The sequence below is a fragment of the Pygocentrus nattereri genome, chromosome 5 (genome assembly GCF_015220715.1).
Source record: "Pygocentrus nattereri isolate fPygNat1 chromosome 5, fPygNat1.pri, whole genome shotgun sequence".
In the NCBI taxonomy this organism is placed as follows: domain Eukaryota; kingdom Metazoa; phylum Chordata; class Actinopteri; order Characiformes; family Serrasalmidae; genus Pygocentrus; species Pygocentrus nattereri.
This window is the reverse complement of record NC_051215.1, coordinates 18,704,166-18,731,075: the sequence shown is the minus strand read 5'-3', so window position 1 is coordinate 18,731,075 and position 26,910 is coordinate 18,704,166. Positions and strand designations below refer to the sequence as shown.

Genomic DNA, 26,910 nt, shown 5'->3' with positions numbered 1-26,910 from the left:
GCAAACCCTCACTATACGTTTGGGTTTGCCTGGTCTGACCGGCATCTTCCCCCACCACCTGATCCAACTCACCACCAGGTGGTGATCAGTTGACAGCTCAGCTCCTCTCTTTACCCGAGTGTCCAATACACATGGCCGCAAGTCCGATGACACGACTACAAAGTCAATCATTGAACTGCGGCCTAGGGTGTCCTGGTGCCATGTGCACTTATGGACATCCTTGTGTTCAAACATGGTGTTCGTTATGGACAAACTGTGGTTTGCACAGAAGTCCAAAAACTGAACACCACTCGGGTTCAGATCAGAGAGGCCATTCCTCCCAATCACACCCCTCCAGGTCTTACTGTCGTTGCCCACTTACTGTCGTTGAAGTCCCCCAGTAGGACAATTGAGTCTCCAGGAGGAGCACTTTCAAGCACTCCTCCCAAGGACTCTATGAAGGCTGGGTATTCTGAACTGCTGTTCGGTGCATAAGCACAGACAACAGTCAGGACCCGTTCCCCAACCCGAAGGCGTAGGGAAGCTACCCTCTCGTCCACCGGGGAAAACCCCAACATACAGGCACAGAGTAGAGGGGCTATGAGAAAGCCCACACCTGCCCGCCGCCTCTCACCATGGGCAACTCCAGAAAAGAAAAAAGTCAAGCCCCTCTCAAGGAGATTGGACCCAGAGCCCAAGCTGTGTGTTGAGGTGAGCCCGACTATATCTAGCCGGTATCTCTCAACCTCGTGCACCAACTCAGGCTCCTTCCCCGCCAGTGAGGTAACATTCCAAGTTCCAAAAGCCAGTTTCAGCAACCGAGGATCAGAACGCCAAGGCCCACGCCTTCGGACACTGCCCGATCCACAATGCACCACACCCCTACTACTGCTTACTTACTTAAGAGATTTCCTCTTCTAGAAATTGAGTTAAACTGTCGTTGGTACGAGAGAAGATGATTCTGCGGAAACTTGCAAACCCTTGCTATCATGCAGAGCCCCGACTCAGGGCTGACATCGTTTCCCAGGTTCGTATGTGGTACATGAGCCTTCCAACTGGCGCCAGAGAGAACAGTGGGCTTGACATTGTGAACGTAGCAGTTGCATTCAATAATAGTGCAAGGGCACCATCCAGCGGCGAAGCCGTTGGCGTTGCTGTGCAGTGCTGTTTTTCTCCTTTCAGTTCTTTCCGTTGTCGCCGTGTTTGAACATACACCAATCAGGCATCACATTATGACCACCTCCTCAGTTAAATGAAAGCCAAGAAATACATGTAAAAATGTGATTGGTGTAGTGTAGTGGTTAACACCTCTGCCTTCTACGCTGTAGACTAGGGTTCAATCCCCCACCTGGGTAGGCACCCTACACTATACCAATAAGAGTCCTTGGGCAAGATTCCTAACACTACCTTCACCTACTTGTGTAAAAATGATCCAATTGTAAGTCGCTCTGGATAAGAGCGTCAGCCAAATGCCATAAATGTAAATAGTGTCAAGCTATGAGCAATAAAATTCTGTCACGAGAAGTGAGTGTTAACTGAGTAAAGGTAGTGCAACTAGGCCCTGAGAGGGGGTGGGGCCTCCCTCAGCATTGGACAGATGTTCCTGTGATGTGGTGCAAGTGGATGCCTCTCAGGTACAGCTGTCCCTCCCTCCCTATGTGGATCTTGAACAACAGATGATGAAAGAGAAGTGTGTAACACTATGGCATGGACTTATTTTGTCCATGAGCATTTTGAAGCTTACACTGTCTCATATCTGGATCCCATAAGGTCTGAAAGTAATTTGGCACCAAGTCAGCAGCTGACAGGCTGATGAAGTAAGCTTTGCCAACCCAGGCAGTCCCACACTGTCCAGCAATATCTCATCAGGACTGAGGAAAATGGCCCCTTTTACTCTAAGATTTTGTGCATTGATATTAGTTTTCACTGTAGTCCATAAGAAATATGTAAGTGCTGTGAATTACTATAAATCTGTATTTCAGTCAATAATTACATTACTGTAATTAAAAACAAATTAGTAAATCATTGTTGAATCCCAAACAACTGGCACCAAGCAAGTAACTGTGTTTATTTGGTTCTTAATACATACATATAGCAAAATCAGCTGTCAATAAATAAAGCATAAAGAAAATGCAATTAAAGGCATTTGATTTGTGCTACCCCGGGCTCAGGATGGATGCAGGAGGCAAGGTTCAGGTTTGATGCAGCCATTAACTTTAATTTATATACCAAACAAACACTCAAAACCTAAGTTGGCAATGTTTCTGTCGTTTTCTCACTCGCTGTTCTCTTCCCACCGTTTCGTCAGGGCATGTCCTCGCTCTGAGCTCTCGGCCATCATCGGAGCCAGGGCAACAGGTACATGGCATATTGTATATTGGATATATTGGTAGAATTCTATCTTAGGGTATCTTTGGTTATCATGTCTAAATCTACTTGCATAGCATTAATTCAGCTTAATTACTAAGTTACTGTGGAAGCATATCATTAACTAACAGTAAAATTCTAATTAAAATGTTTTCACTGGCAATTTGTTACACTAGTATTGACATTTCATTTATACAAAGATTTAGATGCTTCATGAGTAGCTTTATTTAAATTAAAATCCAGAACTGCAAATTCATGCCTAATTCATGATTGGACAATATATCAAAATACTAATTGAAATGTAATGTACCTCATTTGCACTCTGTAATATTTTTGAAATTGCATTATCAAAGACAACACCAAGCTAGAAATATGAAAAATTCAAATATAAAGAGAAGACAGTGCCTCTCCTCTTTGCAATTACTCCTGTGCAAAAATTTCACAGCCTGTTAATCATGCCATCAGGGCAGGGGCAACAGTACAAAAAGTCAGAGGTGGAAACTTCAGGTCTAGAAAGTAAAAATCCTTCCCAGGATTTTGTTCCTACTGCCTGTATAACTCTACTGGATTAGGGATTATTACTAATATAACTGGACATTGTGTTGGTGTGTCTGACCATATACTAATCAATGCCTCTTTCTCTCCACCTGTTCCTAAACCTCACTCAAAATCTGTACATACTTATCGTAATGTTAAGGCTATTGATTGTCCTTCTCTGTTGGCCTCTCTGGAAACGTTTAATTTTGCCCATCTTAGTTCAATGCAATCCACTGATGATGCTGTATCATTCTATAACTTTACTCTACGTGCTTGTCTTGACACCTTGGCACCGATGAAAACTAGATCTGTGCCTTCTACTCATAGATCGCCTTGGTTTACTCCTGCTCTCCGCAAAATGAAAACAGCTGGAAGACGTCTAGAACGTCTTTTTTTTTTTCTCACTATCTAGCTTACACTGATCATCTGGCCTCATACAAAGTAGCACTAAACAATGCTCGTGCATCATACTACGCGGATGTTTTCAGTGCTGCTGGTCAGAATCCAAAGCTTCTGTTTTCAGTGGTAAATAAGCTTCTGCGACCCCCATCAACTCCAAATACTGCCTCAACTGATCTATGTAATGCCTTTCTGAAATTCTACGGTAACAAGGTGTCAACCATCTATAAAGACCTGTTGTATACCCCTGCTGACTGCCATGGGCCTATCGTTTTCTCTCCAACTCTTTTTCTCTCTGACTGACTCAACTTCTATTGTCAATATTATAGCTAACTCTAAGACTTCATCCTCTCGACTGGACCCTGTTCCTACCCATCTTCTTCAACGCTGTGTCTCTATCTTTTCCGAACCAATATGCCACTTGGTTATTCTTTCACTCACTTCTGGATATGTTCCTGTTTCTTTAAAAACAGCAGCTGTCACACCTATTATTAAGAAACCTGACTCAGATATAACAATTTTGAGCAATTACAGGCCTATTTCAAATCTCCCATTCATCTCTAAAGTTCTAGAAAAGGTCGTGGCTTCCCAGCTGCTTGATTTTTTTGAACACTAATGATTTATTTGAAAAATTTCAATCTGGTTTTCGTTTGCATCATAGCACCGAGACTGCTCTTCTCTGTGTCCTAAATGACCTTCTCCTTTCCGCGGATACAGGTTGCATCTCCATTCTTTTGCTTCTTGATCTCACTGCTGCTTTCGACACAGTAAATCACAATGTTCTTTTAACTAGGCTCACTGAGATTGGTCTCTCTGGAACCGTACTATCCTGGTTCCACTCGTATCTGACTAACAGGCTTCAGTTTATTTCAATTGGGAACCATACGTCTGACACAGTGCCCATTGAATGTGGTGTCCCTCAGGGTTCCGTCCTTGGTCCCCTCCTTTTTATAATCTATATTCTCCCCCTCGCTTATATTTTTTGTAGTCACAATTTACATTTTCATTGCTATGCTGATGATACTCAGATCTATCTCAGCTTCAAACCAGCAGCACTGTTTCCCCCACCCCGGTTAAATAGATGTCTTATTGACCTGAACTCCTGGCTTAGGGCAAATTTTCTTTCTTTAAATGCACACAAAACCGAGTTTATAGTTACTTGCTCTAAGTCCACTGTTAACGCTCTCAAAAATCTTGCTCTCACTGTAAATGATATTACAATCACTCCATCTGTCACTGTCCGAAACCTAGGTGTTCTTTTTGACCCTTCTTTGTCTTTTGAACCGCACATCAAGTCTCTGTCTAGTTTCGGCATTTTTTCACCTTCGCAATATTTCACATATCCGTCCTTTACTGTCCCCGGCTGCAGCTGAGTCTCTGATCCATGCTTTTGTTACTTCTCGCCTGGACTATTGTAACTCATTGCTCTATGGGCTCCCCGCTAAGTCACTTAGGTTGTTACAAATAGTGCAAAATTCTGCAGCACGGATTCTCACATACACTAAAAAATCTGAACACATTACTCCTGTTCTTCAGAGACTTCATTGGCTGCCCATTACTTTACGTATTCACTATAAAATTCTACTTCTCACATTCAAGGCACTTCATGGCCTGGCTCCTGCATACTTACTCGACCTTCTAATACCCTACAAGCCCACTCGTAACCTCAGGTCTTCGGAAGCAGGCCTTCTAGTGGTCCCTAGGTTCAGGCTCAGCTCTATGGGTGGTCGTTCCTTCAGTGTTGCGGCCCCCTTGCTCTGGAACTCTCTGCCTCTCTCTCTTCGCTCTACCTCTTCTCTTTCTCACTTCAAATCTTTATTGAAATCTCATCTTTTTCTCCTTCATTTTTCTCCTGCATCTTCCTAGGGCCTTGTGTAATGTGATATGCATTTTGTAAAGCGACCTTGGTTTTTGTGTAAAGGCGCTATATAAGTTCAACTTATTATTATTATTATTATTATTATTATTATTATTATTATTATTACTGGTGGTCTGATCTAACTAGAGAAGCCAGGTCGTTTGGAACAAAATCCTGGGAAGGACTTTTACTTTCTGGACCTGAATTTTCCACTTCTGCCTGAAAACATTGCAGAAAGTGTTTAACCAAACGTGGTCTTTGGTTCCTCAGTGTGGTAGATAAACTATTCATGTCAAATTTGGCAGTTTCTTTTTATAATTTTCCATTCTACCTCAAACGGTGCAGCAGTTACATTCTGGTGCCTAAACGTGCCCAAATATTACAGCAACACTGTTTAAGATGGACTGGAAAATTTGAATAAGAAGCTAATTTCAGCTTGGTTTCGCAAATGTGGGAAACCAAGTGAGAGGCCCATGATACAGACTGTAGTCAGTGACATCACCACTGCTGCTAATATGCTACGTGAATTGTGAATGTCTTACAGAATTAAGCTTGCTAAAAAATCAATGTTTCCGCTAACTAATGCTACATTCCCCCCATGTGCTGATTCACCAGCTGGCTAGCATAAACCTGCTCACTTGTGTACCAGCAAATTCTGTAATATTAATTAAAAAAAACAAAAAAGCAAAACATTAGAGATGGCCTAGCTGAAATATGACAGGGTACCAACACAGTATAGCAGAATGGATAAGGTGTAACACAGCAGGAAGAAGCATCGAAATTAATTGTTAGAAGAGAGCCCTCAATGCTGGATTAATTTGTATCTGAAACCTACGGTCGGCTAACACTTATTAAAACAGAAAAATCTACCACACATTAGAATAATATTCTTGGTGGGTCATGGATAAAGCACAGAAATCATCATATGTAGATATATTGCTCTGTATCACCCCATCATCTAATGTAAGACCATGGTCTACATAGCCTTTTCAACTGAGCGTGCTATTGTCCCTGCCCTGATGGGACAATTGGCAGGCTAGGAAGTGAAAATGAAAATGCAATCAAGTCAAATGCATTTTCAAAATCATGTTGCCACAGAATGAGAGCAGCAGGCAAGAATATGTAATTCCAAAGAGGAGAAGTGCCGTTTCATTTTTATATTTGAATTTTGTCATCTTTCTACCTTGGTGTTCTAATTGATAATGCAATTTCAAAATCATTATTGTAGAGTGCATATGCATATCAAGTAAATTATATTTTAATTTTCATTATGACACCATTATTGTAATATGCAGTTCTGTAAATCCATTTTAAGTCATTTAAAGTTGCTCATGAAGCATCTAAATCTTAGTGTAAATTTTAATAATTGCTTTAGATAAACACTCATTCTCAGATGAAATATCTGAATAAACTCTGTATTGTAGTTTATTGTATTGTATGTTATTGTTATTGTATTGCATTGAATGGCACAGAGTTCTGCGTTCAACTCTGTTTCTTTTCTCTTGGTGTCTGCAGTGACATATGTTTCTAGCAGTATCTGAGCTCAGGACTGTCTTTTTCTCTAAGCTATTGGTAACTAGCAAAGATACTTTCTCTAGATTGACAAAGGACTTCTTGTAAGTCGCTCTGGATAAGAGCGTCTGCTAAATGCTGTAAATGTAAAACCTTACAGAAGATTGGTTTGACCTTGTAGCGAAGGTTTGATTTACCAAAAGTGTAGTTTTCTTAAATGGTAAAGTACTGTTTTGAACGTGCTATTTTGAAGATCTGCTTTTGCGAAGATTTGTTTTTGGGAAATCAAAACACTCATGTGAAACAGCCTGTATTTTTGTATAATAAAAATGCTGTAGAAATGCAAAAAATATCTGCATAATTGTAAATCAGAAACATGTACCATGTTATGACTCTTCCAAGCAAAATGAAAATGAAAGGCCAGACAACCATGTTTGTTGAAATAACATTGAACTGATTAATATTTAGGCCAAGACAGGGTTAAATGCATACATATTGATGTTCAGTGAGGAAAGACTGATTCAGTGGTTTGATGTCACATACCTTCAGACTACAGTTTCATTGACTGTAATCAACCAAAACATGTTCAAAAACCTTTGTTTTTCCCTTGAAGCTGGTGGCAATAAAGAAATCACGCTGACCTGTTGACAGCGGCGTAAAAGAACGAGGCCACTGAACATACACTTCCCTGAACTTGACAAAAATCTGCTTCTCCTCGACCCACCTGTAGATTTGAGAGAAGGAGTAGTCACTGCTCAGAATTAGATAGTTATGGTTTTTGAAGCTAAAAGGCTGAAGGACCATGGCCCCACGTGAGGGAAGGCCCTGCACTTCCTCAAAATGCTTGCCTGTCCACTTCAGGACTTTTGAATCTCCAATGTAACATGCCAGCGCCAAGTAGAGGACATTATTGATTCTAAAGGCCTTCACACTGACCATGTCATCCATGTTTGGTATCTCATTAAAGTGGACAAACATCTGGGTGCTTTTGTTCCAGTGGTAGATGACAGGGACTTGGGAACGACTCACAAGAACAAGAATAGACTTGCCGTCCAAATCAACAAATTCCACATCAGTGTCACGGATCCACTCATGAAGGAACTGGTGTGGGAAGAATCCAGTGTCATTCCACTTGAACAGAGTGGACATGCCTGCTTTGGAACTATCAACAATCAGGAAAAACCACTCATCCCCAATTTTAAAGACTTCAATATTGTTCGGCTTGGAGACGTTCAGCATTTCGACTGTTTGGAACTTGGTGAACTTATTCTGCTCTTGATCAAATTTGTAAATGTGGGAATCAGCAAAGAGTTGAGTGACAATAATCAATGCCTGCTCGCCGATCAGCACAGAACTGCAACCAATGATGGATTGTCCTGGAACAAGAACAGAGCATTCAGTTCCATTACTAAATAACTGCTCTATGATAAATATCATTATTGTCATATCAAAACCTCATAAATGAGTTTTTATAAAATTTATAGTTTTAGTCCTAAAATCTGACTGGCAACATTTAAACTCACAGGCAGATGGCTTATTTTCTTAACCACAAGTAGGCTGGTCAGCAGCTAACAGGCTAAAAGATAGCAAAGATGCTAAACAATTCCATCATTAATATCAGGTTTCAGTTAAAGTACTTACAATATTCAAGATTCACTGTAAAGTGGCAATATAAAAGTCTAAAAATGTTACATGTTTCAAATATCCATGTTTCAGTCAGATTTGCCTTGAGTAGCATTAAGCCAAGGCTGAATTTGAAATGGCTCCATACTCCATACTCCCTAAATAGTGTGCTATGAAACTTTTTTTGGATTTCATAGCCAAATAGTGCACTATTTGGTGAGTATGGATATCCAAAATGACTATTGTTATATATATATATATATATAAAAACACACAAAAAAACACACCAAAAAATTGTATTGTTGGGATTCAGGAGGCAGTATTTAAATTCAAATGTAGTGCACTACTTTCCTTCTGCTACAAAATGTACATATCAGAGCAACAAGGTTTTGTTAGCATGGTAACACTAAACAATTTGTGAAAAAACTCATATCAAACCTGTAATGTTATCAAAAGGCCTGAATTTGGTTTCGATGTGATCCCACTCCATGATTATGCAGCTGTCTGAGTTTGGGACTGCCATAGCAACATAGATGTCTTCTTTATAGGTGAAGATGTCTGCTGACATGGACTGGGTGTTGATGGTTTGATGAGGAATAAAATCTGTGCAATAAACAAAGTACCAACAAACTAAATAACCAGAAATATCCTGATACCTGCACTTTCCATATTTCTTTGTCCCTTTTCTGTTGAAATACAGCATCTACTCTTCTATGAAAGCTTTTTTACCAGATGTTGGAGTCCTGCTGCTGGAATTTGGTTCCATCCAGCCAACAACACTCCAACACATCCAAAATTTGAACTGTGGTAGAAGTATTGACTTATTACATATTGTGAGGTATATGGGTGGATTCATTGCTCTGACTAGATGCTTTGAAGAGTATTTCCTACTTATAGATCTACTTACCAGTAGAGACACACTCAGTGTGTTTTGCAGGGACGTCCTTCAGCAGAACACCTTTCATGTCCACTGGTCCAGCACAATAGACATCTGAGACTGTGGCATTCGACCTTTTCAGCCACAGCATTAGCCACATGGCCTGGCAGTCACACTGAAACAGGTTCCCTCGTAAATCTCTAGTATTGAACACAAAAAAATTACAAAATTAATTGAAACCAACATGACAACTGAAGTACAGCTTTGATAACAGTGACAATGGTAAAATTATCTTTTATCAACATTTGCAAGTAATTCACTTACAGAAGAAGAAATTAGCTTTTAATCTCAACCTGGCCTTTAATGCATGGCCATGTCATTTGTACAGGAGCAGGCAAAGTACTCACAGTTCAATCAAAGAGTGCAAATCAGAAAACAGGCCTTTGGGAATTTTTTTCATGTTGTTGTTTGCCAAGGACCTGCAAAAAGGCAAGAGACAAAAAGGATAAAATTGCTCGTCAAGACAAAGATATAGAACATAATTAGCTTTCACAATTCAAATGACATTGTAACTGTATGTGTGGGCTCAACAAGGTAAATGTAAGCAATACCAATGTGAGGTACACACTTAAAAAAGAGGATTCTTCAAGGGTTCTTTGTTAAAAAAAGTAGAACCTTTATCACTCAAAGAAGGCTTTGCATGATTAAAGCGTTCTTTGCATGGTAAAAGGGTTCTTCAAATTGATGGAGAATGTGCTGTAGATGGTTCTACATAGGACGTTTTTTGAAAAGAGTATTATATAGCGCAAAAAAAGAGTTCTTCTACTGTAACAATCTCGAGATTGTAACGACAGAAGAACCCTTTTTGGTTCTTGTGCCATGCGCCTATCCCCCAGGCCCCGATGACAGTTTCGAGAGCCAGCAGAAAGGTGGGGCCCAAACCCTAAGCGAGAATGAAACATCTCCTGGGGGCGGCCTCCTGTTCCTCAGTGAGGCAGTTAGACTACACTTCATGCTGTGGGGTGCCTCTCTTGTGATGCTGACAAAATGTGGCAAAATGTTGGATGGTCAGGATCCTGCTGTTGGAGCAGCAACGCTTGGCATGCACAGGGGCAGGAGCCCTCCTCTCACCCCCACACCTCCAGTCCCAGCCCCAAGAGGAACAGAGCCTTCCTCCCCCTCCCCTCCCCTCCCTGGTGCAAGAGCACTCCCTTTTTCCCCTTTTTATCCTCCCATCCCCATTCTGAGGAAGCCCCAGCCTAAAATGGGTTATGGGAGGAAGGGGCTATCCAGGGTCAGGCGCAGAGCACATAGCCCTAAGTAGCTTATACTTAAGAACTGGTGTAAAATAAATGATTAGTATTAAATGGTAGTACTTTTACATGAGTAAACTTTTCACCGCAGACCCCTCTTTAAAAAGAACAGAGAGGGAAAGGACAGGAGGAGAAGGATGAGAAGCAGCAGAACAACCGAGGAGCTGAAAAGCTCCCAAAGTTTCTATTTGGAGTTTTTGTTTGTTTGATAATAAAGTTAACATGGCAGCTGCAAACTTTAACCCTACCTCCACTATCTTCTTGTGCCCAAGGTGGCATTTGGCATGCTACAGTTTTATATAGAAACCTTTAAAAATAAAAAATAAAAAAAATAAATTTAAAATAAATGTTCTGTATAGATCGATCTACAGCACATTGTCCATCAATCTGAAGAATGCTTTCATGTTGCAAAGAACCATTTAATCATGCAAAGGGCTCTTTGAGTGTTAATGGTTCTACACAGAACCATTTTCTTTACTAAAGAGCCCTTAAGGAAACATCTTTTTTAAGAGTGTAGGTGTCAATTTATATATCGACTAACATATATTACTGGCCAATATTGAAGTCTTTGCAGGTTTACTGATATGGCAAAAATCTTACTGCTACAGAGCTGCTAAGCAGTGACTAATGATCTTACCTGGTGATTTCTATTACAGCATATTATAATAATTTTAAACACAAAAGACCAATATGATTAATCAAAACAAAATCACCAAAACAGCTAGGAATGCTATGAATCTCCACCGGTATTTCTGCATGAGCATACTTGTCACCAGCATACTTTTTTATGTATTTGTATATTATTTACTTATGTAAGTAAGTAATATACAAATATTATAAATTTTACAAATATTGTATTTTATTAACTTGCATCAGTCTTGTTACAGATGCTTTGTAGCTTCAGCATTTGAAGAACATGCCATGTTTTGCCGCTACTGTATTTCAAATGGTTTATAACCCTTTAGCATATGTAGCCCTGCATTTTGGCAGCTGTTTGTGCTGGTGACAAGAAGTCAGATGTTTAAATTGTTTTTATTTTTTTCACAACCTATCTATTTCTTTAAAATTGACAGAGATCGTCAAGCCTTTCTAAAAACGCTGTTTGGCCAATGATTTCCTTTTAAAAATACAATGCAAGTTGATTTTTTTCTAGCAGCGTGAATCTTGTAACTTACAAAAGTGTAACTTACAAATGTGTAACATCACGGAGTCCTCTGAAGGCATATTTGTTAATCTCTTCTATCTTGTTCCCCTCAATAAACCTGAGAGTATAAAATATTAGGTCAGCAAATATTAGAGAAACTAGTATATACACTGATAAGCCATAACATTATGACTTCATTATGATTTTATATTCATTGTCCATTTTATCAGCTCCACTTACTATATAGGTGCACTTTGTAGTTCTACAATTACAGACTGTTTTCCATCTGTTGCTCTGCATGCTTTGTTAGGCCCCTTTCACCCTGTTCTTCAGTGATCAGGACCCCCACTGGACCAGCACAAAACAGGTATTATTTTGATGGTGGGTCAATCTCAGCACTGCAATGGTACTGACGTGGTGGTCGTGTGTTAGAGTATACTGTGTTTGTACAAGTGTATCAGACACAGCAGTGCTGCTGGGGTTTTTGAACACTGTGTCCGCTCACTGTTCACTCTATTAGATGCCCCTACGTTGTTTGTCCACCCTGTAGATGTAAAGCCAGATACGACAGCTCATCTCTTGCTGTACAGTATGAGTTAATCATCCTCTAGTCCTTCATTGGTGGTCACAGGATGCTGCCCACAGGACAGCATTTTTGGTAACTGGACTATTCTCAGTCCAGCAGTGACACTGAGGTGTGTAAAAACTCCAGCACCACTGCTGTGTCTAAACCACTCATACCAGCACAAAACACACTAGCACACCATCATGTCAGTGTCACCGTAATGCTGAGAATGATCCACCACTCAAATAATGCCTGCACTGTGGTGGTCCTGTGGGGGTTTTGACCACTGAAGAACAGGATAAAAGGGGGCTAATAAAGTATGCAGAGAAACAGATGGACTACAGTCTGTAATTGTAGAACCTCAAAGTGCGCTATATAGTAAGTGGAGCTGATAAAATGGACAATGAACATGGACAATGAACATGGACAAGGAGGTGGACATAATGTTATGCTTGATCAGTGTATGGTAAACTATGTAAAAGTAAAGAAATTTTGCTAGGTGCAAAGGGGACAACTATAAATGCTACAGTCATTTTAAGACTTAAGTGCAGTTAAACAGTATGTAAAGGTAAACATTGTATAATAGATAAAAAACTTTAAAAAATTAACTGACATGTCATTTTTGTTTGTTGAGAAAGTAAGTACATCCCTAGCTTCAGTAACTAGTATTGCCCCCTTCTGCAGTAACTTTGTGCTTTCTAAGGTCTACCATTTTCTGACATTTAATTGGTGAAAAATTTTGCCCATTTCTCTTTGCAGAATTTCTTTAACTGTGCAATGTTTGAGGGGTTTCTTGTATGTACAGCCTGTTTCAAATCTCCCATGGCAATTCAGTGATATTAAGATCTGGGCTATGACTGGGCTACATCAAAACTCTCAATTTCCTCCTTTTGAAACATTCCTTGATGAATTTGCATGTATGTTCAAGGCACCAGGTCCTAACGGTATTTACATTTGTGTACTTAGAGCATGCGCCAACCAGCTGGCTGAGGTTTTTACTGACATTTTAACCTCTCCCTAAAGACTGTCAGTAATTCCCACACACTTTAAGGAAACCGCAATTGTTCCAGTCACCTGTCTGAATGACTACCACCCTGTTGCACTGACATCAACATTTATGAAGTACTTGAAGTTATGAAGTGAGCAGCTGGTAAAACATATTTCCAAATCATTGAATTCAGGTGTTCCAATCAATTCTATGGCTACAGGTGTATAAAGCCAAACACCTAGGCATGCAGACAAAGATTTGTGAAAGAATGGGTTGCTCTCAGGAGCTCAGTGAATTCCAGCATGGTACTGTGTGCAAGTCCAGTTGTGAAATTTCCTCCCTACTAAACATTCTACAGTCAACTGTCAGTGGTATTATAACAAAATGGAAGTAATTGGAAACGACAACAACTCAGCCACAAAGAGGTACGCCACATAAAATCACAGAGCGAGGTCAGCCGATGCTGAGGCACATAGTGCGCAGAGGTCGGCAACTTTCTGCAGAGTCAATCGCTACAAACCTCTAAACTTCATGTGGTCTTCAGATAAGCTCAAGAACAGTGCATAGAGAGCTTCATGGAATGGGTTTTCATGACCGAGCAGCTGCATCCAAGCCTTACATTACCAAGCACAATGCAAAGCATTGAATGCAGTAGCGTAAAGCGCCGAAACTGGACTACAGAGCAGTGAACTCTAGAGCATTCATGTTCTCTGGAGTGATGAATCATGCTTCTCCGTCTGGCAATTCAATGGACGAGTCTCGGTTTGGTGGTTGCCAGAAGAACGGTACTTGTCTGACTTTACTGTGCCAAGTATATGGTTTGGTGGAGGCGGGATTATGGTGTGGGGTTATTTTTCAGGAGTTGGGCTCAGCCCCTTAGTTCCAATGAAAGGAACTCATAAGGCTTCAGCAGACTAAGAGATTTTGGACAATTTCATTTGGGGATGGCCCGTTCCTGTTCCAACATGAATGCACACCAGTGCACAAAGCGAGGTTCATAAAGACATGGATGAATGAGTTTGGCGTGGAAGAACTTGACTGGCCTGCACAGAGTCCTGACCTCACCCCATAGAACACCTTTAGGATGAGTTCGAGTGGAGACTGCGAGCCAGACCTTCTTGTCCAACATCAGTGTCTGACCTCACAAATGCGCTTCCCATAAACGCACTCCTAAACCTTGTGGAAAGCCTTCCCAGAAGAGATTAAGCTGTTACAGCTGCCAAGGGTGGGCATCATATTAAACCCTATGGATTAAGAATGGAATTTCACATGCGTGTGAAGACAGACGAGTGAATACTTTTGCCATTTGGTGTATCTAAAGATGACGCCACTGCACCAATACACACTGCCCTCCCACACTTGGACAGAAAGATGTGAGAATGTTGTTTATAAATTACATATCAGCATTCAACACATTTATCCCTGACAAACTCATTTCTAAGCTAGATTTGTGCTTGAACTGTCATCTCTGCATCTGGTTACTAGACTTCCTGACGAGCAGACCCCATGTGGTGAAAGTATGGAACAGCTTCTTTTCCACACAGACTCTGAGCACAGGGGCTCCCCAGGGATGTGTGCTCAGCCCCCTCCTGTACTCCCTGAAAACACATGACTATGTAACCAAACACACATCTAACAGCATCTCCAAGTTTGTTGATGACGCTATCATCCTAGGCCTCTTCACTGATGAAGAAAAAACCGCCTATGGCAAGGTTAGCACTGTCAGAGGGTTGGTCACTATACTACAGTGCCGAAGTGACGACCTCACCTGGTCTCTCCACACCAACACAAGACTCAAGAAGCTTGAACTGCCTCCACACACCCTCACCAACTTCTACAGATGCACCATGGAGAGTATCCTTACTAAAACTAAAACTACCTAAAACTTTCTTTCTGAAGACCTCAGAAAGCTCTTTTGATCTACGCATGATAATACCACCCACTCCAAGAGAACAAACTAGACCAGATATCCGAGGTTTAAATAAGACAAGTTCTTCCATGTTCTTTTATGATGCTCTAATAATAAGCACTTAATCGGGTACACCAGATTTAATTTTGACACTTAATAAGTGTGACTTGTAAAATTGTATCACCTTTATCTGCACTGTTTAAATTAAGACTCTGTGTCTGTATCTTCAAATCTGCTGAAAAAAATCAATGTTTTTCATGTAGTGTACATGCTTCTTTACATGAGTGCATTTGTTGTTACGAGCATTCTAAATATACAGTGACTTGTGAAAGTGTTCACCTTCCTTGGCTTTTTACTTTTGTTACATTGCAACTTGTATTTAGATGTTTTTTAATCTGAATTGTATGTGATGCATCTGCACAAAGTCGTCTAAGTTGGTGAAGTGAAATGAGAAAAATATATATATATTTAAAAAAATCTTTGGAAATGAAAAATTGAAAATTGGCATGTGCATATGTATTCACCCTCTTTGTTATGAAGCCCCTAAAAAGTTCTGGTGCAACCGATTACCTTCAGAAGTCACATGCTTAGTGAAATGAAGTCCACCTGTGTGCAATCTAAATGTCACATGATCTGTCTGTATATACACACCTTTCCTGAAAGGCCCCAGAGGCTGCAACACCATTAAGCAAGAGGCACCACTAACCAAACAACATCATGAAGACCAAGGAAATCTCCAAACTAGTCAGGGACAAAGTTGTTGAGAAGTACATGTCAGGATTTGGTTATAAAAAATATCCAAATCTCTGATGATCCCCCAAAGCACCACCAAATCCATTATGGAAAGAACATATCACAACAAACCTGCCAAGAGAGGGCTGCCCACCAAAACTCTCAGACTGGGTAAGGAGGGCATTAATCAGAGAGGCTGCACAGAGAGCAAAGGTAACCCTGAAGGAGCTGCAGAGTTGCCAAGCAGAGACTGGAATATCTGTCCATACAACCACAATAAGCCGGACACTCCATAGAGCTGGGCTTTATGGAAGAGTGGCCAGAAAAAAAAGCCTTTGCTTTAAGACAAACATAGGATGGCTCATTTTGAGTTTGCCAAAAGGCATGTGGGAGACTCCCCAAATGTATGGAGGAAGGTGCTCTGGTCAGATGAGACCAAAATTTAACTTTTTGGCCACCAAGGAAAACACTATGTCTGGCGCAAAACCAACACATCTCATCACTCCAAGAACACCATTCGTGAAACATGGTGGTGGCAGCACCATGCTGTGGGGATGTTTTTCAGCAGCAGGGACTGGGAAACTGGTCTAAGTCGAGAGGAAGATGGATGGTGCTAAATACAGGGATATTCTGGAACAAAGCCTGTTTTGGTCTGTCAGTGATTTGCGACTGGGATGGAGGTTTACCTTTCAACAGGACAATGACCCAAAGCATACTGCTAAAGCAACACTCGAGTGGTTTAAGGGGAAACGTGTAAAATGCATTAGAATGGCCTAGTCAAATCCCAGACCATAATCCATATTTCTATATATATTATCATCCAATGGGAATCTGTGGTCAGACTTGAAGACTGCTGTTCACCAGCAGAAACCATCTAACTTGAAGGAGCTGGAGCAGTTTCGCCTTGAAAAAACCCCCAGTGGCAAGACATGGCAAGCTTATAGAGACTCATCCAAAGCAACTTGCAGCTGCAATTGCTGCAAAAGGCTCTACAAAGTATTGACTTTAGGGGGCGAATAGTTATGCACACTGAAGTTTTCTGTTATTTTGTCTTTTTATTTGTTATTTGCTTCACAATATAAAAAAAAAAAAAAAAATCACACGTTTAAAGTTGCAGGCATGTTCTGTAAATGAAATGATGCAAACCCTCAAATAATCCATTTTAATTCCTGGTTGTGAGTTAGCAAAGCATGTAAAATGCCAAGGGGGGGTGAATACTGTTGCAAGGCACGGTAAATGTGTTTGATTCCCCAGCCGGGCGAACAGGATCATTTCTGTGTGGAGTTTTCATGTTCTCCCCATGTCTGCATGGGTTTTCTTTTACAGTCCAAAGACATGAAGTCATGTGATTTAGCGATACTAAATTGCCCCTGGATATGTGTGTGTGTGTGCCCTGCAATGGACTGGAAGCCTGTCCAGTGTGATTCCTGCCTTCTGCCTAATTTACCACTTGGATAGCTTACAGCACATCCCCCCGCCCCCTCCCCCCTCCCGCAACCCAGGAGAGTGGCTTAGAAAATAAATGAATAATTTTTTTTTTCCATCCAGATGAATGCCCAGAACCATTTACATGTCCCTTCATTCACATTTGAAGGGCAAACTTTGGCACATCCCAAGCCCTTGCAAGGAACCAAAGCTGAAGTTTCCCCCCTGATTGTTTGCTCTCTGTATACACTATATGGGCAAAAGTATTGAGACACCTACACATTACACCAACAGGACGTTTTATGACATCTCAATCTAAATCCATAGACGTGTCTGTGGAAATTTTTGCCCAGTCATCCAGAGGAGAACCCCCCAAACCTGCCCAACCATGACTTTATGGACCTTGCTTTGTGCACTGGCACACAGTAGTGCTGGAACAGAAAATGAAGGGCCTTCCTCAAACTGTTTCCACAAACTTGGAAGCATAAAGTTGTCTAAAACGTCTTAGTGTGCTGAAACATCATGATTTCCCTTGACTGAAACTAATGAGCCTAGGCCAACCCCAGAAAAACGAACCCAAAACATTATTGCTCCTCCAACAAACTTTACAGTTGCCACAATGCAATTAGGCAGGTTACGTTCGCCTGGCATTTGCCAAACCCAGACTCGTCCATCAGACTGACAGAAAAAAAAAAAACACGATTCATCACTCCCTGGAATACATTTCCACAGCCCCAGAGTCCAGTGGCAGCGTGCTTTACACCACTACATCTGATGCTTGCATACAGCTGCTCAGTCATGATAACCCATGCCATGAAGTTCCCAGTAAGGAGTTTATATACTGATGTGAATGCCAGAGGAGGTTTGCAACTCTGCAGTTACTGAATGAGCAGAGCGTTGACACTTTATATATGTATTTATTTTATTGGCAGACAAATCTGGTACAAAATCACAAAAAACAATCTAATTTTATTTCATCTTTATATTATCACTTTAAACCCTCCCCCCACAACAGTTGCTTTTAAATAAGATAAACATAGAACAAAAAACGAGATATAATCAATAAAATGCAACACCCTTAGCAGTCATGTGAATGTATAGGTAAACCAAAAGGTGGTCCAAAACCAAAAAAAAAAAAAAAATGGTGCTAATATTACTGAAAGTTAGAAAAATGATCACATCCGAGTACCACGGTAGTCTTATATAATTGTGCAGTTTTGGACAGGGCAGGTGCGTGAACCCAACCATCAGGAACAGTGGTGCATCTTCATCTTATTCTGGAGGAAGTATTGCATATCAGAAAAATAAGTTAACAAGGGTTCCAAGTGTAATACATTTTTTTTTACTGACCCACCTTTTTTTTAACTGACCCACTGTTAACTGACTGTATTTAATCTTCTCCAGGTGTAAGTACAGCATGAGATCTTGCAGCCATTGCGCTGCCTTAGGAGGTATGGATGACTTCCAGTTTAGAAGAATCTGCCTACATGCTACCAATGACACGAAAACGATTATCTTCCGTTGTCTAAAGGTAAGGTTAATGATATGATCTGTGACTCCAAATACAGGTATTTCAGCACACGACTGAACTATCAAGCCACAGATTTTTGAAAGAGCATCAAACACAGCAGCCCAAAAGGCTTATAGTTTAGGGCATAGCCAAAACATATGACATAAGTCCACTGTATTTATAGTGCATCTGAGACAGCCACTGTTAACACCACAATAGAAGGAAGACAACCTAACCCTACTCCAATGTATGCGATGGAGAACCTTAAATTGCAAGACTTTAATTGTAACTTTAATGCACTATACGCCTCAGCACTCAGAGACCCTGCTCTGTAACTGCTACTTTGTGAGTTGCTGTGGTTCCTAAATTCTCCCACTTCTCAATAACACAGTTGATCGTGGAATATCTAGGAGAGAAGACATTTCATGAACTGAGTTGCTGCAATGGTGGCATCCTTTATTGTAATACAACATTCAAATTCAGTGAGCTCTTTAGAATGACTCATTCTTTCACAAATGTTTGTAAAGGCAGACTACACGGCAAGGTGCTTGATACTATACACCTGTGGCAATGTGACTGAAGGTAACACACAAATTCAATGATTAAAAAGTGTGTCCCAATACTTTTGTACATAGTGTACTTCCATTCCTGCTTTCATTCTGTTATCACCAACCTGATTGAGTTTCAATCCTCTCCTTACTTTCCTTATTCCCTGCTGTCTTTTCCTTCAGTCCTTTTGGTTGGCAACATTATTCAACATAACACATTTTTCAATACAATATCCATATAAAAAATATATTTTACCTAACACAGCATAAAGTTTCTTTTTGATTTCTCCTCTTTATGCAGCCTTCTTTACAAGAAAAGCGTTTTTGTCAGTCCATTCAATCAGCCAGATTTTGAACAGTAACAACGGCCAATGGCATCAGGCTAATAAAAACAAATGCTTATTGACTAGCACCTGTGTAATAATTGATTGGCTCCCTACAACTAACAATCATCGTGTATGCATCTCATTTGTCCCACTTTACCTGATGTCCAGTTTTGAACTGTGATCTATTTAGGCTGTAAGGACTTCTGTTCAAAAAACACCACTTCTAAATCTTGTATTAACCATTACCATCAATGGCCTAATTTGTTTAGTTAATCCTTCATTAAATTATATCAGGTCAAATCCATGCGATGACTGGTGTGCACTGAGAAGGCACACTATAAGAAATAAAGGTACTGTCCAGGTGAATTTCATTCATCAAGGTACAAACGATGTAACTTCCATCAAACTGTTTTCTCAGGGAAAAGTACCTATTCGTATCCTAATATTTTAAAACAGAACTATAAAAAGGCTTGAGATGAGACCGTGTGTGTGTAGTCAACAAGTACTGAAAATGTACCCTTTGAGGGTACCACCCCACTGACAATTTAGTACCTTATTTCTGAGAATGCAGACTGTATTCTTCTAACCAGGATAAGAACAAGTAACTTTACAAAGCATAAAAATCTGCTTATGACTTGCCAAAATAAAGTTTTACATAATTTTCATGGCTGCTTTAGGCTAATTTATTGTACTACATATATTCAGCTCAACGGACAGCTGAAATAACAAACAAGTACTTAGTGGACATTTTATTTGTAGGTCTCAAGGTTAATTGTAAATGTTTGCACTGGACTCAGTGATATACTACACATATTTCCATACATTTAGACTGGCCATGCTTGTGAGTTAGCATTCATAACAATAAAACAGATTTGTTTATCTTAAATAATTGAAGGGCATGTCACCACACACTTACAAATACTCAAGGTGAGGAAGGCCTGAGAATGCATCTTCCCTTATGCTGTCGAGAGAATTTGCATTAAGGAGTCTGGAAAATGACAAAACATTGCTTTAGTCAGATATTTGTGAAAAAAAAAAATCCAGACATTACAGTTCTTTTTGCTGATCAGCTTTCATATGTTGCCAATCAGCTTCTTCTTTGTCAGCATACATTTATAAACTGTGATGTAATATAGTATAATAATATTGAATTTGTTGTGCATGTTGGTCTTCCTACTAAAGTGACTTTAAAATTTCTGCATAATTAAATTGTGAAGATGTAAACAAAGTAATTCAGAGTGGTTTGATGTCAAATGTTTCATTCTAAAGAGTCAGAATTGTTCACAGTGGCAGTGATAGGAATCAGACAACTAAAAAGTCCCTCATAGAAATTTATTTCATAAAATGGTTATGAATACCCTGCATTAATCCTGAAACATATTTTTGAGATAAGATTGTCCTAAAGTGTATTTTTTTTTAATTTTTCAAATTCATACATGATGGAGAGGTACACGCAGGATGTCCTCAATGATTTTTTTTTTCCAGAATTGAATATATTTTACCATTACCAACATTACATAAAAGCTCAGATAACACATGTGGGTTCACTAGTCATTTTGAGTAATAAATAAAACAGTTCATTTTTTGTGTTGTAGACATTGTGACCCCTGGTTCTTATCAGCACCACTGTAAATAAATCTGAGCTGATGCTTCCCTTCTCAATCATTTGACATCAAATCATTCTAAATGACCATTTAATTACACAGAACGTTTCAAAAACGTGGTGAAATCTCCTTTTAAGTTTAAAAAACAATGTACGCTGCATACAGCAGCAGTGAAGACCAGCACTGTCCTGTCTGTAATCTGTCCAAGAGGAAAACGTGCTGTAATGCTCACTTACAGTAACTGCAGCGATGGCATGAGGGAGAACATTGCCTGCTTTATTTCTGGGAAACTGCCATTGATAATACTCCTGGAGAAACAAACAATCTTTCATTAGGCCTCATTAAGTACCCACATGATTCTTACACTAAATGTGTATAGATGTTGACGTGTAAAGCTATGCCTCGAAAGTGAAGTGCTTACTCATCATTGAGTCGCCGCCAACGTCGAGCAATTAAAACATCGCTACACTGTGTCAGATAGGTGAACATGACAAACGTCTTTATGCCAAAAGTAGTAGCTAAGAACAGATGAGCTGATTTGCAACTGACTGACATAAGCAAATCACAAATTCAAAGCATCAGTTTTTCGGTGCACACTGATGTACCAAAGGAGACACTCACAGAGAGTTGACGTCACTTGGAATGGTCCTGGGGATGAAAGATGATCCAACGCAGATAATGGAATCAGTTGTACAAGTGCAGCCTGAAGGACATTTGAAGATCCGTTTACCTCGCGATGATCGAACGTGATACGAAATTAGAAAAGTTAATAAGATGAAAAATCTGACTGGAGACATGTCGTTCAAAGGGCTGCTGTGTCTTTATGAGGATGATCCAGCGGATCTTCCTCCTCCCCTTCCTCCAACAGAAGTGTTGAAGCTTTGCGCAGAGGACTGACTGACCTCAGCAGGACCATTGCAGTCATTTGAGACTTCAGAGCCTAGACGAAACGCCTAGGCTGTATCACAAAATCAGATCAGTCCGATTTAGATACACTATAAAAAGGTGATGCACTGAATTTACTGACATTAAAGTATACACACATTTTTTTGCTGAATGATATCACACCAAAACAAAGGTTTGTTAATTGAAAGACTAACCGTTTTGGTGTGATATATATTTTCGTGTACCTGAAGTGATAATAGGTTGTCACAATGTTTGCTTAGTAAGAACTTCTTAAAATCGCCCAGCAAACATACGTTGTGACAATCTATTGTTTTTGGTGTTCACAACCTTGGCTGCTCAGTGCTCTTTAGTTGTCACAACGCTGAAATCTCAGAAAGTTGTGACGCCATCTGACTACATTGCCACGACGCTGTCACAACCTCCTACAACGAGGACAAGCAAGCAAAAGTAATCCATACTACAATACGTTTAATTTTAATCAATATTACATTATTTTGATAATATTCAGAAAAAATAGCTAAATGTTGCATAGAAATAGATCTGTATGTAATGAGGTGATTCATTTATAATCCGTAATAAACATGCTTTCATGTTAATCCATTTTCGTTACCATGTATCTCGAAATAATAATAAAAAGGCCCATCAGTCATAAATATTCTCACAATAAAGGCCGTACTGTTTTTAGCATACTCTTCATTGATACACATTCTTTTGCAAAATGAAAAAAATAAACACCATATTTTATTATGTACAACAACACTTGAAAACAGGAGCAGGGCCGACTGCGACTCTGGAAGGCTGAAAGACGCCGTTTTCTGAAACACAGACGCTGTGTTCTGAAGCATTTTGTTTGTTTAGGTGTATTTAACAGAACAAGCTAGAAAACAAGACCATCAGGGGCGTCGCTAGGCCAGGTTTATGGGACTTCGGCCAAAATTTTACAGCGATCACAGGGTACTACACTTAAAAAAAAAAATCTTGAATTAAAGTTCAAAAGCTGCCTTAAAGTTTCAAGTAAAATCAGATTAGAACTACCATTTGTTTCAACTCATGACCTTATGTCTAGTTTTACTTTGGATTCCTCTCTGCAGTATCTCTGCAAGATACTGATGACTTTGGTTGACATATCCCAATTATTAGCTATAACTTATTTAAGTTAAAAGGACGTCTTGACATTAGTTTTAAAGTTAAGATTATGTAAAACCTATTTTGTGTTTCAAATTGTGAATTATAGTTGTGACAAACACCACTTTTGAGGCAACATCTCGCTTTTATTTCCATCTATATTCCTTATATGAAAAATTGAATATAACTTACACACAAAAGGTGTAAAACAAGAAAAGCAACATTCCAAACAGGGGTTCTTTCCAACTGGAATGTGATTTATTAAAACAAAACTTCAACGTACGGTTTAGTGTAGAAATAGTTCAGCAAAAATAAAGTTTGTCACCCATTTCCCATCTCCACTAATACATGTCCAAAAACATCTCTAAACCCACTCAAAACACATCCATGTATTAATATACAATGATTACTCAAGTGTGGTTCTACTACTCAGTCTGCCTTCCAACACTGCTGTTTAAAATGCTGGTCTGTAGTGATCAGCCTTGTTTTATTCTTGTTTATAGTTCATACACACACCGATCAGGCACAACATGGACACTCCTTGTTTCTATGCTCATTGGCCATTTTATGAGCTCCACTTACTATATAGGTGCACTTTATAGTTCTATAATTACAGACTGTAGTCCATCTGTTTCTCTGCATACACTGCATAAAAGCAACAGTTTAAGATGTGTTGGATTTAGTAAGAGCATGCCGATTTATGAGTCAATATAACTCAAATATTTATTAAACAAATTCATTAAGGAAAATAAATTTAATAAGAATTTGAACAAAATTAATTTACATTTACTCAATATCTGGAGAAAATTAATTTACTAATGATCTGTGTGAAATTGATATTGATCACGAACAAGGGACATCTCATTCAAGATCTCCTCACTGAGCGCAAGTTTGACTTTCTCTGTCTAACTGAAACCTGACAACAACCTAATGACTTCTCACAACTCAATTACTCTGCTCCTCCTGGGTTTGTTTACGTTTGTCAACCCCGTGGAGTAGGTCGCGGTACTTCACCGCGAGAATTGGAAAGTCCTCCCTGTATCTGTGCCTGCTCTCAGTTCTCTGGAATGTTTAGCATGTGAAGTGCCTGGACCCTCTCCTACCATTATCGCTACAGTTTACTGTCCTTCTAAGCCACATAATGACTTTCTAAGTGATTTTGCCTAATGTAATATTGCTGGGGGATTTCAATATCCACATGGACTGCAGTAATCTCCTTCTCACCAAAGACTTCTCATCCTGCCTGGAGAATTTTGGATTTAATCAATTCATCAATTTTCCTACCCACATAAAAGGACATACACTGGACTTTGTTGTTCCGGTCTCACTCCGTCTAATTGTGCAGCTGATGAAGTTAATGTTACTGATCATTTCCTCCTCTCATTTAACATTACACTAGGTCTCTCCATAACCAAGCCATCACGTCTCATCTCATTTAGGAACATCAAAGACATTGATAAGGATGTCCTCACCTCCAGCCTGGACAATATTCTGAACCTGCACAGCTCATCTTCGCTTGATGAGCTTGTTGACCACTATAACAATAGTTTAACCTATATTCTCAACTCTCTTGCTCCTGTGAAAACTCGCTCTGTTTCCTTCACTCATTCTGCCCCCGGTATACCCCTAAACTACTAAGCTCGTCAGCTCGAGCGACTCTATAGAAAATCTGGTCTTACCATGCACAAAGAAATGCATAAAACACATATTGCAGTATAAGGATGTAATTGTTCAAACTAAATCCTCCTATTACTCTGGTCTAATTAACTCTAGTGAAGGGAACACCAAAACACTGTTCTATCTAGTCAACAAACTCTTCCAACCCAAATCCTTCCTACCTTCCCACTTTTACTCAACTGATACTTGCAATGCTTTAATGTAGTTTTTTAGTGAGAAAATTTATAAAATCCACCAGAACATCTGTCCTGATCCACAGCCTCTCTCCTTCTCTGTACCCCTTTCACATAGTCAGTCTCTCTCCTGTTTTCAGCTTCCAGATGCATGTCATTTCTGATCTCATTAGCAAATCAAAACCTTCTACATGTCAGCTTGATCCTTTCCCTACAGTCTTAGTTAAATATGGTCTTTCCTCTCTGCTCCCCCTCATAACTGCCATTATTCATTCCTCACTCACTAGTGGAATTGTTCCTACGCCCTTCAAAATGGCTGCTATCACTCCTATTCTGAAAAAACCTGGCTCAGACCCCAACGACTTTAATAGCCTTCGCCCGATTTCTAACCTCCCTTTCATTTCCAAAATACTTGAAAAAGTTATTGCTACTCAAATTCATTCCAACCTATCCCAAAATTGTCTCTATGAACAATTCTAGTCTGGTTTTCGCCCCCTCCATAGCACAGAAACTGCTCTTCTTAAGATCACTAATGACCTTCTCATGGCAGCTGATTCTGGTTTATTTTCCATTCTCATTCTTCTACATCTGAGCACAGACTTCAACACTTTCTCATACTATCCTCCTTAACAGACTATCTTCCATTGGCATTAATCATATCGCACTCGACTGGTTTCATTCCTATCTCTCAGGCTGCACTCAGCTCATTCAACTCAAATCTTTCAGGTCTCAGTCTTCCCCTGTTTCTTCTGGCGTACCCCAGGGTTCTGTCTTGGGGCCCCTTCTTTTCATCATTTACCTTCTGCCCCTTGGCAACATTTTTCGCTCTTTCGACATCCATTTCCACTGCTATGCAGATGACACCCAGCTCTATCTATCTAGTAAACTAAGTACTTTGTTCCCGCCCTCTTCCCTTTCCAACTGTTTAGCTGAAATAAAATCCTGATTCACCTCTAATTTCCTAAAACTTAAGTGATAAAACTTAAATTTTGCTTTGTGGTTCCAAATCCACATTATCGAAAGTGGATATTTTCTCTATCCAAATTGGCAGTACATCAGTCTCCCCCTCACTTCAGGTTAAGAGCTTGGGTGTCATCTTAGATAACTGTTTATCTTTCCGCTCTCACATTAGTAATATAACCTGGTCTGCGTATTTCCATCTGCGTAACATCAAATGTCTACGCCCTTCCCTCACCCCCCATACTGCTTCTATTCTAGTTCATAGTCTTGTTACATCCCGCATTGACTACTGTAATTCTCTTCTCTTTGGCCTTCCTCATAAATCCCTCCATAAGCTTCAGCTGGTTCAGAATACAGCTGCCCATATCACTAAAACTCCTTCATTCCATCACATTACACCTGTCCTTCAACAGCTCCACTGGCTCCCTGATAAATATAGGATCGAATACAAAATTCTCCTCTACACATTTAAGGCCATACATAATCTTGCCCCCCCTTATCTGTCAAATCTTCTCCAAATTGCAACTTCTACCCGCTCGCTCAGATCCTCCTCTTCCATTCATCTCTCTGTACCTTCTGCTCGTCTGAGTACCACGGGGTGCAGAGCTTTCAGCCGCTCTGCTCCCAAACTCTGGAACTCCCTCCCACCTGACATCCGTATCATTGACTCTTCTCCTCTTTTCAAATCCAGTCTTAAAACTAACCTGTTCAAATTAGCCTACTCTCACTGTTGATTTTTTTTTTTTTTTTAAATATAACCCTACATTTTGTACAGTGTCCTTGAGTGTCGAGAAAGGCGCTTTTAAATTTATTATTATTATTATTATTATTATTATTATTATTATTATTATTA

At 39.8% G+C, this 26,910-nt stretch overlaps 1 protein-coding gene across 1 annotated transcript; it reads right to left on the bottom strand.

Moving 5' to 3' along the window:
- Positions 1-7,085: 7,085 nt before the first annotated feature.
- lgi2b (leucine-rich repeat LGI family, member 2b) lies at positions 7,086-26,831 on the bottom strand. Its single transcript, XM_017683282.2, has 8 exons — positions 21,838-26,831; positions 21,453-21,524; positions 20,529-20,600; positions 11,656-11,727; positions 9,560-9,631; positions 9,183-9,352; positions 8,714-8,878; positions 7,086-8,028 (listed from the first exon to the last, which is right to left on the bottom strand). The coding sequence occupies exons 1-8, from the start codon at positions 22,011-22,013 to the stop codon at positions 7,211-7,213; spliced, it is 1,617 nt and encodes a 538-aa protein (XP_017538771.1). The 5' UTR covers positions 22,014-26,831; the 3' UTR covers positions 7,086-7,210.
- Positions 26,832-26,910: the final 79 nt, after the last annotated feature.

Excerpts from the sequence above, each read along its gene's own strand:
- lgi2b (XM_017683282.2), bottom strand. The coding sequence starts at position 22,013 with ATGTCTCCAGTCAGATTTTTCATCTTATTAACTTTTCTAATTTCGTAT. Across the intron at positions 21,525-21,837 it reads CCAAGTGACGTCAACTCTCT|GAGTATTATCAATGGCAGTT; the intron begins GTGAGTGTCTCC and ends TTGTTTCTCCAG. Across the intron at positions 20,601-21,452 it reads ATGCCATCGCTGCAGTTACT|ACTCCTTAATGCAAATTCTC; the intron begins GTAAGTGAGCAT and ends GTCATTTTCCAG.